The 15,112-nt window shown below is 47.2% G+C and overlaps 1 protein-coding gene across 1 annotated transcript in view; it reads right to left on the bottom strand.

Annotated features, from left to right (window-relative positions):
• The window catches only part of LOC134412982 (calcium/calmodulin-dependent protein kinase type IV-like), a 32,197-nt gene extending 30,529 nt beyond the window's left edge, over positions 1 to 1,668 (bottom strand). Inside the window, exon 1 of the mRNA XM_063146996.1 lies at positions 1,479 to 1,668. Coding sequence (XP_063003066.1) covers positions 1,479 to 1,579 — 101 coding nt within the window. The 5' untranslated portion in view covers positions 1,580 to 1,668. The remainder of the gene's footprint in view (positions 1 to 1,478) is intronic.
• Positions 1,669 to 15,112: the final 13,444 nt, after the last annotated feature.

Raw genomic sequence — 15,112 nt, 5'->3', positions numbered from 1 at the left:
ATTATTATTATTATTATTTATATAGCACCATCAATGTACATGGTGCTGTACAGAGTAAAACAATAAAATAGCAAAACGGTGCCGCATAGTGCAACTTGAACGAAATTCTGTTGAGAAATCCCAGTTCTAGCAAGGAGCGGATGCTAGAATGGAACACAACTGACAACCCGCAAAACATAAACGGAACAGATTTAACAAACTCTGTACACCCCTGTATTTCACTCAAATGCCACCACAACTCCGTACCACATATTGGTGAAGTTTTCATTCTGACTGTTGTGTGCTGATATTCTTTTACCCAGCAATAGCTTGTCCTGAAACCATTTAAAAAGATCCAAGAAATGTCTTAATTTGGGGGGGGGGGCTTAAATAAATGCTAAAAAGAGAGGGGGGGGCGTCTTTCTGTGATCCCCTACCAGCAGTATGAAAATTGACCTCAGCGGCTCTGCAGGGCGCAAAACCCAAGCTTCGCACACTACCTTAGCATTGATGCGCAGATGGTGGCGTGCATGCGCACAGAGAGTCACGTAATGTAAACCGGTGTGTGTTTGCACCCACGTTGGATGGAGATGTATTTATTTATTACATTTATATCCCGCCTTTTTTCCTCCAAGGAACCCAAGTACATAATCTTCCTCCATTTCTATCCTCACTACAACAACCCTGCGAGGTGGGTTGGGCTGACAGTCTGTGACCGGCCCAAAGTCACCCAGTGGGCTTCCGTGGCCAAGCGGGGACTCGAACCCGGATCTCCCGACCCCCAGTCCAACACCTTAGCCGCTACGCCACACTGGGAGATGGCTGGGAGTTTATTTATTTATTAAAACATTTCTATCCTGCCCTATATCATTGGGATCTCAGGCAAAATCCACCCAACACACGTGTAGTCCAGCACATATGGACAGCAGCATGTTGTGGGGCGCTGAACACTAAGTAGCAGCATTTACCTTGGTGAATAATGACACAGAGCTGGTTGGAGCGGCCTCTTCTACCACCGAGAGCTCAAAGACAAAGTTGATAGCCAGAACTTTCATCAGAAATCCAAATAGCAGAGCTTTTTTTTAATTGTACGACCCCTGCCTGAGCGATCAGGTGTTAGAATCTTTCCCGGGTGTTGTTATTCCTTAAATCTCCCCACAAATAGAAACCTCATGTATTACTTTTTAAAAAAAAAAAAAAAAAAGGAAAGAAAGCTGAATGCGTGTGGACGAATATTTGCCCGTGGGGCGGCGCCCCGTCGCTCCAGTTCGGCACAAAACCTGCAGCTGAAATATTTCCTCTTATTCACTTCTCCTTCTGTCTCCTTCCCCTCCTTCGATTCCCCCCCGCCCTGTGTTGAATGCTAGACTGTAAGGCCTTTGGGGCAGGGACCATCCGTGGGACTTCGTCGAGAGCCATGCACATCAAAATAATAATAATAATAATAATAATAATAATAATAATAATAATAATAATGGAAATCTAAAGCCCAGACTTACCTGCCCAGCTCTGGGCCCATGAGGTAGAAATCTTGGAGGGTGGAATCCCTTCGAGAGCCTTCAACCCAAAATTCATCTGCCAGAGGGTTGGAGGTGGGCATCCTCGGGGCAGAGACTCGGACGCCTTCCCGTGACAAAAAAAAGAGAGGCTGTTCTTGGCTTGGTCTCGCTTCCTCTCGTCTTAGATCATTGCAGACGGGCCAAGGGAGAGAGAGAGATTTGGAAAAGGGAGGGCGAAGGGGGGGAAAAGCAATTTGCAGGATTATCTAGAAGGCTCAGAAAAACATCCCTCAATCTTCCGCTTCCGTCGGGGCGCACGAGCGGGCGGAGAGTGCGCCTGTGTGCAGCTGGTCAGCTGCAACCACGGTGGATGGACCTGGCACGCTCATGGCCCGAAGCTCACAGATGCCTTCTCTTTGCAAAATGGTGTGTGTGGTGTGTGTGTGTGCTTTTAGAATTGGCACTCCAGGCTAAGAACTGGTTTGTGGGAACGAGGTTTGCTTCTCTTTCTCTTAGCAGTCTGCATTCTCTTCCTGCTGGACAAACATCAGCTTCCCAAGAAAATTGCTTCCTCCATCTTTTCCCGGCAGCCGGGGGAATCGCCTTGGAAAACCAACCCCGCCGAGTAGGACAGATCAGGTGTCCTCCTTGCACCGCGCTGCTGCACAGAGCTGCCGTCCCTTCAATGCCTTTTCTTTTAGACCGTTGCAAACATTGTTAGGTGAGGACAATACGGCACGGAAATGTCTCCCTCCAGCTGCGACTCCAAACCTGGGGTCCCTCCAGGGTGATCCGCAGACCAAGGGGTTTCGTGCGCCGTCCGAAGATTTGCTCCAGTTTGAAGATCTGGCTTCCTTCGCTTCAGCCTAATAATAATTCCAAGAAATATTAATGTTGCTTAAAAAATAAAACCAGCATTCAGATGTCAACCGTTTCCCAAATCTAGGGATGGCTAGGCCAGCAAAAGGAGTTCCACGTTTCAAAGCACAGTTCCCCCCCTCCTGGTGTGGTCCTCTGTGTTTTTGGGTGATGCTCAGGTGACACAGAACGCCACGCCCGAAAGAGAAAAGATCCCAGTGACCTCTATTTGAGAAAGTGCAGCTTTTTGGCTCCGCCTTCCAAACTCAGCTCTCTTCTGCCATCTCATGGATCCTGAGTTTAACGTCAGCCTCCTCAAGCAAATTGAGCCAAACGCTGCTCCAAAATGACAACTCAGTTCTTCATTACTGCGACTGGCGGCAAAGCGGTGCGGCGTAGCTGCGCCTCCTGAAAGCACTGCTCATGTTCGGGGGTTCCCGCTAACTTTTTATTTAGGGTTTGTTTGTTCGTTTGCTACATTCACCTCCTGCCTTTCCTCCAAGGAGCCCAAAGCAGCATAGACTGCTTTGTCCCACAGAGGAGGGCCAGGATCTCTTCTCGACCCTCCCAGAGTGCAGGACATGGAATAAGGGGCTCAAGTTACAGGAAGCCAGATTCCGGCTGGACAGCAGGAAAAACTTCCTGACTGTTAGAGCAGTACGACAATGGAACTAGTGACCTAGGGAGGTGGTGGGCTCTCCCACACTAGAGGCAGCTGGACAAGCATCAGTCAGGGATGCTTTAGGGTGGATTCCTGCATTGAGCAGGGGGTTGGACTCGATGGCCTTAGAGGCCCCTTCCAACTCTACTATTCTATGAATCTATGATGGACAGTCTCCATTGTTATCCTGACAACAACCTTCTGAGGCAGGTTAGGATGAGTGTCAGTGATTGGCCCAAGGTCACCTCGTGAGTGAGGATTGGAATCCATGTTTCCTGAGTCCCAGCCCACTGCTTTAACCACTACATCACGCTGGCTTACGGCAAGAGCAACGGTAGTTTATTTATTCATTGCACTTATATACCGCCCCCTAGCCAAAGCTCTCTGGGCGGTTTACAAAAGTTAAAAACAGTAAACATTAAAAACAAATAGACAAAATTTAAAAACATAAAAAGCATAAAAACAACAGTATCCTTATAAAAACAGCTATTCTGTGGATCCGTTAAAAGCAAAAACACTCAGCATATGTTGTTAAATGTTGTTAAATGCCTGGTAGAAGAGAAAGGTCTTGACCTGGTGCCAAAAAGATAACTATGTTGGTGCCAGGTGAGCCTCGTTGGGGAGATCATGCCATAATTGGGGGGCCACCACTGAAAAGGCCCTCTCTCTTGTTGCCATCCTCCGAGCTTTGCAAGTTGCAAATTCCTCGGACGAATCTCAGATGAAGGTTCTCCATTTGCTCTAAGTCGAACTGTTGCGCATGTGTGCAAAAAAGGTCATCCTGGGAACTGGAAAATAGCATCATGATGTCATGCATCACTACATTATGTTCCCTTTTCTGATTGGTTGTTGTACACATCCCCTGCTGTTTACCTTACAGTCCGAATGGTGATGCACCCAGGTCTTAAATAAACTTTTATTTTGCAACTGGTGGATGTTAACCAAGGTGGCCTCTTCCTTTCAACAGGATTAGTTTGTTGAAGGATTTCAAATCCAGACTTTTGCACAGGTTGGCTTTGGGAAACGGTAACTGAAGGGCTGAAGTGACATCACTCCGCAAGTTGAGGCATCACAAACGGGACATTCCCATTTTGTTCAGAATGTAAAGGGTTAAACCATCCAACTGACATCAGGAGTTGCGCAGAAATGGCTGCATGTCATGTCTGACCCTACTGACCCTGTTTTGGGAGAAGATGTTTCAGGTAGTCAATCAGAATCAGAATCAGAACTAGAAGACGCAGCGCCAGACACCAGCCAGCCTGGACCAGTGCGGGAGGAAGCTCTCACGGGCGATTCCCCAGCTGGGAGTCAGCCCTCTCCAGAGCTTATCTCCTCAAGGCCAAATCCTACACACTCAGTGGGAAGTGAGCTTTCTTCTGGAGGAGAGGGCCCCAACAAGCTAGCTGATGCTAGGGTCTGCTGGAAGCTCAAACGCACAGAGCGGAAGGAAGGCGTGAGAAAGTCAGTCCGACTAGGATTGCGCCAGAACCTGCCTCCGCACGAGGTGCTCTGAAGTTACAGGTGTTCTTCTTGAACAGACAATTGTCTTGCTTAGTTTGCATAGTTTTGCCTAGGGGGACGTTTCCAAGGGGTTAGACTCTATTCAGATAGAAGAGTCGTTTGTTGCTTAATAAAAGCTTTGTGATTACTTAGCAAGCCTCGTCATTTGCCTCCCATCGAAAGCAGCTCTCTGAGAAACACGACACTGCGTTTAGATGCTTAGTCATGCAGAGTGCGCAAGTGCACAAGATAAATATCAATTCGTAATGGGTTTAAATAACGACAATACTTAAATTAGTTAGATAGCCACCCATCCGCCTTACTCATACAGACATTATGAACATAATAGATCCTACAAACAAGTCACCTGAATTTGGGTCTTCATTCATTTCTCCTCCACAATATCCCCTTCCGTCTCTGGTCCCAGCTTTCTGGTTTTCTTCTCCAGCTGAAACTTGACTTTCCGAGGCTACTGAGCAGACTCAGACCACGTTGGCCTGTTTTTGGTCGGTTGGTTTTGCTCCCATCAGTTTTCCTTTTAAAACATTCTTCTGTGCTGGTGCAAACCTTGAGCTTCTTCTGAGCACACAGACACCTCCTAGGGGAGATGCTCCAGCCCCTGGGTCATTTCAGTTGCACTTTCTCTAGCTCTCTTTTTTTTAGAGTTCACCATTCAGGGTGATGGTTGGTATAAATGCTGTTGTCTCTTAAGAATATCCAGAGAGGTTTACAACAGCTTTGGCAAGAAGCAATACAACAACACAGTAACATGACCAGGAGGTCAAAACACAGCCTAAAATCTGAGGACAGAAGAAGAAGCCCTACGAGATCAGAACAGTAGAATATCTAATCCAACACCCTGTTTCACTCCGAAGCTCCGAGAAGCTCTTAAGCAGGGCAGGAACTCAAAATCGCTGCCTTTGCTGCTTGCACTAGAATTCAGAGCTAGGGCTGTGAGCAAGTTCTGGACCGAAAGCATGTGTCCATCAAAAATATTTGTAAATTGTCGAACATGTACTTGCATTCGTTCCTGATTCCCAGTTTTCCGCAAATTTCCCAATTTGCGTAGATTTCTTCCTTGGACTGAATCGGCAACGTTTTCGTCCGTAAGGGAAATTTGTACGAATTTTGAGGAGTTTTGCACAAACCTCCCATTTGATCACTGCCTGATTTGTGCAAGTTTCCTGTCCACACAGAGCGAGGGGTGATTGCAAGTGCGGACAGGAAACAGGCACAAGACGAATGGTGAGAAGATGTTCAGAGAATCCTGTTGATCTCAAACATTGCTTGATTGTCCATCTCTATTTGGAGCTATACTGTCTCTAAACATGGATGTTCCATTGTGTCAGCCTTAACAGGTGTGTTCTGTTAAGCCTCCATTGTGATGAGGACTCAGCATTGCTTGGTGCTTGGGAAGTCTGAGTTACAGGGTTCTAATATCATTCAGGTGTTTACCAATGTTTTGGGCAAGGCAGGTTTCTCTGGGAGGCAGGGATGGGAGCAGGACAGCACCTTGGAGAGTGCTGAGTGACGCTGGTTTCAGAAGCTGGAGGACTGATCTGTATGTTGCTCCAATAAGGAGCAGATCGAGACTGAGCCTTAAGTAGGAGTTTGGCTTCTTTTAGGCTGCTTGCCCCCACCTCCACACTGACTGAGATTCTTCAAAACAGCAATCCTCCTCACAATTGGAGAATGGCAATGCCACTTCCTCTAGATGCAGGAAGGGAGGGTCCTGAGGGTCTTCTTGAGGAAATGAGTCCAGGTGTCCTGCAGCAAATTATTCAGGCCTGTGGGTTTCTATCCAATGGTGCACAGGCTAAGATAGGTGTGGTCCAAATAACAGGCAGAGATCAAAACAGTGGCATGCAGTCCCGTAAGTAGGATCAAGCTATGTCAGGGTTGGTCTAGATAACAGGCAGAGGTCAATCAGTCATATATGTTACGCAGTTAGGGGCAGAACCAATAAAGGAGTCCAAAGGTAATTAACATGGAGCATCAATCACAGGGCAAAGTCCAGGAGGCAAGGTACACGGCACAGAAGCTGGAACAATGGGGTTGTTCCAACACTGGCTCGGTCGACAGTGAAGGCTTTTATATTGTATTTTGTACTATGGTTTTATACTGTTGTTTTATACTTCGAATGTTTTTAATTTTTGTCAACCGCCCAGAGAGCTCCGGCTATTGGGCGGTATAGAAATGTAATGAATGAATGAATAAATAAATAAATAAAGGCGTTTAACCCCAAAGCCTACTAAACCCCACCCAGACCTCAGCTGCAGCAATCAGAGCTCATTGTTCACAGCCCTCCTCCTGAGAAGTCCCTTTCTCCTGAGGAGTCCTTTCCTGCAAACGAATCTCAGGTGGGAGATTCAGGACAAATAAAAGGAAGGACTTCTTCGCACAGCACATAGTTACACTATGGAATTCACTACCCCAAGATGTGGCGATGGCCACCAATTTGGATGGCTTTAAAGGGGAGTGTGTGTTGGATCAATTCCTGGAGGAGGAGAAGGCGATCCAGGGCTACTAGCCCTGATGGTTGTGTGCCACCTCCAGTATCAGAGGCAGTAAGCCTGCTGGGGAACATGGGTGGGAGGGTGCTGTTGCACCATGTCCTGCTTGTGGGTTCCTGGTCGACAGCTGGTTGGTCTCTGTGTGAGCAGAGTGCTGGATTAGATGGACCCTCGGTCTGATCCAGCATCAAGGCTCTTCTTAAGATCGATGATGATGATGATGTGGTTGGAGTGTGACTTCCACCCCCCATAAGCTTTTGTAAAGTACCTTTGGTCTGATCCAGCATGGCTCTTCTTATATTCTTACAGCCCCTCGCTCTTTCTGAGGAAGGGTAGGATAAAAATAAAGAAATAAGCAGACTCAAACGCTGCAAGGTTACACCGGCATGCCTCTCCTTCATCAGACAGAGGTGGAGCGAGGCAAGCAAAGGTAGAAAGGGTCAGGGAACCCAGCAAGGAGCAACAGACCTGCCATTGATATCCGTGGGGCTGAGCCATTTCCCCCATGCTGCCTGCAACTGGCAGAAATTCAACAGAGGCAGCTCTACTCCCAACATGCAAAACCGCAGCTGAGTTTCTGCTGGTCATGCAGGTGTTTAAAGAATACCAGGGAGGAGGGAAGGGGGGAAACCTAGAGACGCCCACTCACACGGTGCCGTGGACGGGTATCCCTTTAATACTGGAATGGACACTCAGCTGGTAACGCAGCAATTGGCCACACGGGGGCACTATTCCTCTCTTTATGCCTGCGGATGGTTTTCTTCCTCCCATGATTTATTTATTTATTTATTCATTTCATTTCTATACCGCCCAATAGCCGAAGCTCTCTGGGCGGTTCACAAAAATTAAAACCACAAAGAGCATAATAAATCAGTAGGATTTAGTTGAGTTTATTATTTATACAGCCTGCTTTTCTGTTAGAGTGCTAATACAAGCCATTTATGACAGAAGGTGAGGATGCAGCAAAAGAAGAAGAAGAAGAAGAAGAAGAAGAAGAAGAAGAAGAAGAAGAAGAAGAAGAAGAAGAAGAAGAAGGAGAAGAAGGAGAAGAAGAAAAATGTGCCCTTAAAAAAGAAGATAGAATTTGGCCAATAGCATTGTTGCCCCCTAATAGCAAGGTTGTCAGAGAACTAGCAAAGTAAGAACTTGCTAGAAAGCAGTTTACAGAACGATGGTTCTCATACCTGTCTTACGTAAGCAGGTAAATGGAAATTAGAAAAACGTGGATTTCGTTCCGATAAAAATGACCATTTGATCCCTGTGTTATATAAGCAAGGTGACATACAGGTTTTTTTTGGGGAGAGATGTATTTATCAGAACAAAATCAGCATTTTTCTAACGTAGGGTGACCCTATGAAAAGGAGGACAGGCCTCCTGTATCCTTAACAGTTGCACAGAAAAGGGAATTTCAGCAGGTGTCATTTGTATATATGGAGAACCTGGTGAAATTCCCTCTTCATCACCACAGCTAAAGCTGCAGGAGCTATACTAGAGTGACCAGATTTAAAAGAGGGCAGCTTTAACTGTGGTGATGAAGAGGAAATTTCACCAGGTTCTCCATATATACGAATGACACCTGCTGAAATTCCTTTTTCAATACAACTGTTAAAGATACAGGAGCCCTGTCCTCCTTTTCATGTGGTCACCCCATCTAACTTCCATTTAAAACACACACACAACCCTTCACAAATTTCACTGAACCAACTCAACATTAACCTCCTTATGGCAATATGATTCATTTAATTGTACTCTTAATTGCTGCTTGATCTCTGTATTCTCATTTGCAAACTTAATTTAAAAAATGAATTTTTAAAAACCCAGTAAAGCAGACGATATTGAAACAATCACAAAGGCAAAGGCTTTAGTAGCATGCGTGCCTACTCAGTAGCAAGCCCCTGTGAGTTCGATGAGACCTACTCCCAGGTAAGTGGGATTGCAGCTTAAATATTCCAAGAGCGAGTAGTCCGTTGGGAGTTACTTGGGTTGGTGAGCGAATAACCAACCCACCGGCTCAGTTCAGACACCACGTTTCTCAACAGTGGTTTTAGAACTCCACAGTGGGGTTTTTACACCACCGTTGAGAAATATGTGGTCTGGTGGGAAAACGCCATGCAACGGTGGAGGGTTTTTTGGGAAAACGCTCCACACAGAATATCTACACTGTGCAGAGAAGAGTTCCTGCACAACCATTGTGTTGCGTGGAGGGCTCCGTGGAGTTTCCCGTTGCCTTGAGTTGACTTTTCCCACTGGCTACAGAGTTCCCTGGCAAGAGCGGCGAAAGGAGTGCTGGCCGCTCTAGGAGAGCCATTGGGATTGGGGTTTTTTGCGCAATGGCTGATGGGATACCGTCGGGAGGAGAGAGAGAAGGTGGAGGAACTGTCACTCAAACAATGTGATGGATTTTACTCAACTCCATGGTAGCCCACAGTCACACAACAGTGGGGTTAGAACATGCCGTGTAAAGAGAACCCCCTAAAAACTCAACAGTTGAGTGGAGTTTTGACACTGCATTGACTAACGTGTTGTCTGAACTGATCCACTATAATTTCTTTTCAGGATGGGTTATCGTGATGTGCGTACTGGCCCATTGAAGGAGGCCTAGACTTCCAAAATTATTTATTATTATTATTTATTATTATTATTATTATTATTATTATTATTATTATTATTTATTCCAACTTTTCCCAGGACTGAGACTCAATGCTGTTTACAAGATTAAAACATATACAATATGTCTTAATTGTATATGTTTTAATACAAAAGTTTTTTGCCCGCCTCTAAAAGTGTAACACGGAAAACCCAGAGATGGCACTGGTAATGGTACAGTGAGCATTACCATGGCAGGTGGTTGATCAAATCTTGGAGTGTTCTCCTATGCTAAATGAATAAATAATCCCTGCAAAGAGAAAACTGGATGGGTTGGCTAAGGTATCAGCAGCTTCATGTAGCCACAGAAACTACATTGGTCACCTGTCCGCCATTTTGTATCCTCACAATATCCCAAACCTAGTGTTGTCCAAGAGAATTGGATGGTTAGACTATAACCTGAGGTAAACATTCACTTTCCTGAGGTAAATGTTCACATTCCTGAGGTAAATGTTCACATTCCTGAGGTAAACGTTCACATTCCTGAGGTAAATGTTCACATTCCTGAGGCAAAATATTCACATTCAAATCCCAACTTTGGGTTTTGAAACCTGCCATTCAAATGGCGGAATGCCAAATGTTCGTGAATCACACCCTTCAGTGCTGTCGAACGCCAGTGCCTGACACTAAATTGCGCAAGAGGCGCAATTGTGTGATGCCACGGCGGGGGTTAACCGTAGTTGGTTTCCTGCTGCCTGCCAGGCATTTTAGGTTTGGGCATGTTAACCCGTCATTGTCCTTGGCCCTTGGCGTTTCGCCGTTTCTGCCACGATTCGTGACCCGGCCCTGCCTGCTTCCCTCACGGCGCTTCGGAGTCTGGCAGGAAAGGTAGGCTTTTAAAGGCTGTCTTGTTGCAGCATGTTAAAGATGATGTTAGAATTCTCCACCAGCGCGAGGGCATCTTCCACCCCTGGGAGACTCCATTTGCTGGCTCCCAGAGGCAGGCAATGTCCTTGCGCCGGCAAAGAATTCTAACACGATCTTTCTCTTGTACCTACAAGGCAGGAAATTAGCGATCCAGCAGGGGCAACGAATGAGGTCGCGCCTCGCCACGGGTTCCTCTGACAGCATTCTGGATATTGAATATGCAAAATGCGTGCTAATGGGATTTTAATAACACGCTCCATTTCTTCCGCCTGGTTAGCAAGGAATCGGGGGATAGATGCTCTCCCCTCCGCTACAATTCCCTCCGATTGCGCCTGGACAAGACTCAAATGAGGCTCCGGCCTGGGTGACGGATTTGGCTCTTCTCCTGCCATGCTGCTGACGGTCAAACGGGCCCTCAGAGGGCGGAGGTGTACACTGGCAAGGTCGCCAAACCGCCGTCTGTTGTGGTGCTGGAAACTTCCAAATCCCGCAACACGTCGTCCGCCCCGGGAGAAGGATGATCTGGCGAGGAGATGACACCGGCTTGGCGTTCAGCCACCGATGTTAACTCAACTGTGAAAAGGGATGTGGTCTCTCTCTCTCTCTGTGTGTGTGTGTGGAGAATTGTACCGCTTGGAGATTGATGTAAGGAGCAGTTAATTAACAGGAAAACAGGGGATGGTCTTGAGAAGGGGTACAAAACTTCCAGCCTGGGGTGGGCCGATGAATCTGGCCTGCCGAGGTACCAAGAAAGGAGGGCCATGCCTAGGAGTGGGCAAACTCACCCGCGTCCCTCCCATCGGACGCTTGCCTGGTCCCTGCTGCCGTTCACCCCTGCTTGTCGGGCCATGTGAGGTTCTTCCGAGGCTTGGCCCGGCCTGGCCGGAAGAGCATTTTACAGCTGTCTGCCCTCGCTGCCGAAATTGCACACTTCGCGCCTTTACTCTTGCATAAATGGGGACTTTACAGATGACATTGATGCAGCACGGGGGGATGGAAGCTCTGGACATGGCGCACTTCCCCAGCTGCGATGATAGTGGACAATTTTGCGCAATGTCGGCGGTGAAGTTGTTTGGCTGCTGAGTGCTCATTGGGCCTCCAGCGCATGTCCGCACTCATGCTGCGGGTGCCGTAGTGGGTCCGGAGTTGGTGGACATAGGAAGTCTATCAGGTGCTCATGACATCTCATTCCCTGGCCCCGCCCCCTTTGCCCAACTGCCAATCATTTGGTGATTTCCTGGCTTTTGCCTCATTTCCTTTCCCATTCTGAAAAGTGGAAATAGTGGGATACTGGCAATAAGACTTTCCTGCTAAAATAGGCAGGCTTTTATGGGGATGGGCCGGCGGGCACCGCCCCTTTTGCCATCGGGCCAATCCACCACGGCCATGTGGCCCAAAAGAGTTTCTCCGAAACAGAATATGGCCCCCAGGCTGCAAGGAGTTTGACACCCCTGATTAGATAGGATGATCAGAACCCGCCTTCTACCAAGTCAGACGGTTTCTTTAGCCAGTATTGTCCACACTGGCTGGCAGCAGGCATTCTCCAAGATTTCAGGATGGCGTTTTCCCCAGACGTACCACCGGGGTTTCGAGACTGGGACCTCCTGCTTGCAAGATATCCTGGGCTGTCCATCCGGACCCCTCCCCAGCAAAATCTATGTGGGGCTTCCCATGTGTGTGGGTCAGAAGCTGCAGCTTGTGCAGAGCAGTGCTCACGGGGACACCTAGCTCTGCCCATATAAAACCAGTGTTGACAGAACTGCACTGGCTGCCGGTTAGCTACAAGTCACCTACAAGGTTATGCTGTTATCCTATAAAGCCCTAAACAACTTTGGACCAGGATACCTAGCAGACCGCCTTCCCTTATATATGCCCAGGTGACAGTTACATCATCAGAGGAGGTCCTGCTGGCCATTCCGAAGTGAACGCAACGTTGCCACGAAGCCCCTTGGCAGCAGAGCCTTCTTCGTAGCGGCACCCGCCCTCTTCAAATCACTCCTTCGTGTGGTTCAGGAGGTGGGAAATGTAACATCCTTTAAACGCCTCCTGAAAAGATACCGTCTGTTTCTCGATGTGGCGGTCTTTGGGGACAGAGTGATGTGCCGCCTTCTCTCTTATACACCCAGTCATTCTTGTAGTGGTAACAAACAAACAAATAAACAAATAAATAAATAAAATCCTAGAAAAGGTTGAGTCTCTGTCAGTCTCTTCCCTCTCTCTCTCTCCCCCTCTCTTCCTTCCTTCCTTCCTTCCTTCCTTCCTTCCTTCCTTCCTTTCTTTCTTTCTTTCTATTTCATATCCTGCCTTTCCAGTAAAATTAGCACATCGGGTCTTCGCCCCCACCAAGCCTGCCGTGATAGATAACTGTCCCTTCCAAAAACAGAACGACGAGGAAACGAGAGCTACGGAGAGAGAAAATAAGAGGGCCATTTTCTTGTTTGCAAACCAGCCCAACTGTGTCCTCTGTTTAAACATATTTATTTATTTGCTGTGGATAAAACAGCCGTCTCGGTGGTAGTTGAAGATAAAACAGTGATAAATAATCATTATCCTTGGACAGCCGTCTCTCTCTCCCGCTCTCTGTCTCTGTTGCTCTCCCACCCCCCGTGTGGTCGCAAATCCAACTTTTTCCTCTCCCCCCGCCCCCAATCTCAGGAACATAACAGGACGCCAGAAGGACGCGAGACGGAGTCAATGTATTCTGCTTTTCAGGTTGCCTAAAAAAAGAAAAAAGAAAAGGGAAAAAATGAAAAGAAAGAAAAAACGCCGATCCGTTTGAAAGGAGTCATTGCCAGCTGACCAACATCAAGAAAACGTGCAGTTGAGAAAATATTCTAATAGAATCCTAGGATATCTCTTTTTTCCTTGTTTTTTTGGTGAGAATGCTTTGCGCCAGCCACAGGGACTTGATCCGTGTCTCCTTGGGGGAAGGCGAAGGTATTCTTCTGTCCTCCACCCCACCAACTGATCTTCATTAGGAGAGGACCGTGAAGGACTCTAAGAAGCAATCCAGTGTTTTGCAAAATATATTACACGTGCGCCGGACTCTCCCGTTTTCTTGTAATAGCCAAGGACATTTGTGACGTAATTTACAAAATCCCTCAACCCCATAGAGTCCAACAAAGACTCTCCACTCTGGGTGCAGAATAATGTGAGCACCTCACATAACATTCTCACCGCTGAGTCTGGAGATGTGCCATTTAAATTTCCTACAAGTCCTCAAATGCTCATCTAAATATCTGGGGGTCTGGCTTCTCTGGTCTTGTGCGCACGTGCGCAGCTGCGAAGTGTAGAGAATGAATCCAACAGAATGAAATTTAATAGGGATAAATGCCGAGTTCTGCATCTAGGAAATAGAAACCAAATTCACAATTACAAGATGGGGGATACTTGGCTCAGCAATACTATAAACGAGAAGGATCTTGGAATTGTTGTAGATCACAAGCTGAATATGAGCCAACAGTGCGATATGGCTGCAAGAAAGGCAAATGCCATTTTGGGCTGCATTAATAGAAGTATAGGTTCCAAATCGCGTGAGGTACTGGTTCCTCTCTATTTGGCCCTGGTTAGGCCTCATTTAGAGTATTGCGTCCAGTTCTGGGCTCCGCAATTCAAGAAGGATGCAGACAAGCTGGAGCGTGTTCAGAGGAGGGCAACCAGGATGACCAGGGGTCTGGAAACAAAGCCCTATGAAGAGAGACTGAAAGAACTGGGCATGTTTAGCCTGGAGAAGAGAAGATTCTCAACCACTGATGGTTTCGTGATTTCGTGGTTTTGTGAAAACTCCCATTGTAAAAAGTCAAGGTTCTCAGCAGGAAGACTCTAAGCCAAAAGAAGCTACTATTTTGGGTACTTGGCCCACCCCTTTTGGCTTTAGCCGCACTCATCACTGGAGCATCCCTCGACCCCACTGAGAGCTTCCTCAAAACAGACCTTGGACAGAAAGAGGTCCAACCAGTCACAACTCTAAAAGGAGCTGTCCAAAGTGCTGAACTCGATCCCTCCAAGATGATCCTGATGTGTGGTGCTGGCAGAAACATGTTCTTCACAGGGATTGTCTTAGGTTACCGTTTCAATGCTCTGTGCTGTTATTTGAGTAACAGAGACAACATGCATAGGATCAAACTGTTCACTGCTTTTCTTCCTGGAAACACAGAAATGAGACTCTGTGCAGGGGCCCTTTGCCTGTGGAAGCTGCCTCTCTCTGAGGCTCAGTGTTCCCTAGCTCTAAAAGGGGACGCCATGACACAATGTCAGTGCTGGCTTCAGATTTTTTTGACGGCCGTTGGGCAAGATACCCCCAATGGGTTCTCTCCCTCAGCAAGTCTACCCAGTAGAGGCTTGGGCTCCCTCTCTGAGCCCGCACCCCCCTGGAGGATAGCAGGGAGAGAAATCCCAACTGTTATCTCCAACCAGTGGTTGGAGATAACATCAGCAGTGGAGGCTGGCAGCTCCAATTTTGGTGAGGTTGAGAATCCACTCTGGGTTTTCATTGAGAACCAGTCAGAACTCTAAAGGAGCTATCTAAAGCCCTCGAGTTACTTTGAAACCCAGAGCGGATTTACAGCCCCACTGTAATCAGAGCAACC

Source organism: Elgaria multicarinata, chromosome 23 (genome assembly GCF_023053635.1).
Source record: "Elgaria multicarinata webbii isolate HBS135686 ecotype San Diego chromosome 23, rElgMul1.1.pri, whole genome shotgun sequence".
NCBI lineage: Eukaryota > Metazoa > Chordata > Lepidosauria > Squamata > Anguidae > Elgaria > Elgaria multicarinata.
Note: the sequence above shows the minus strand (reverse complement) of the source record. Positions and strands in the feature narration are given on the sequence as shown.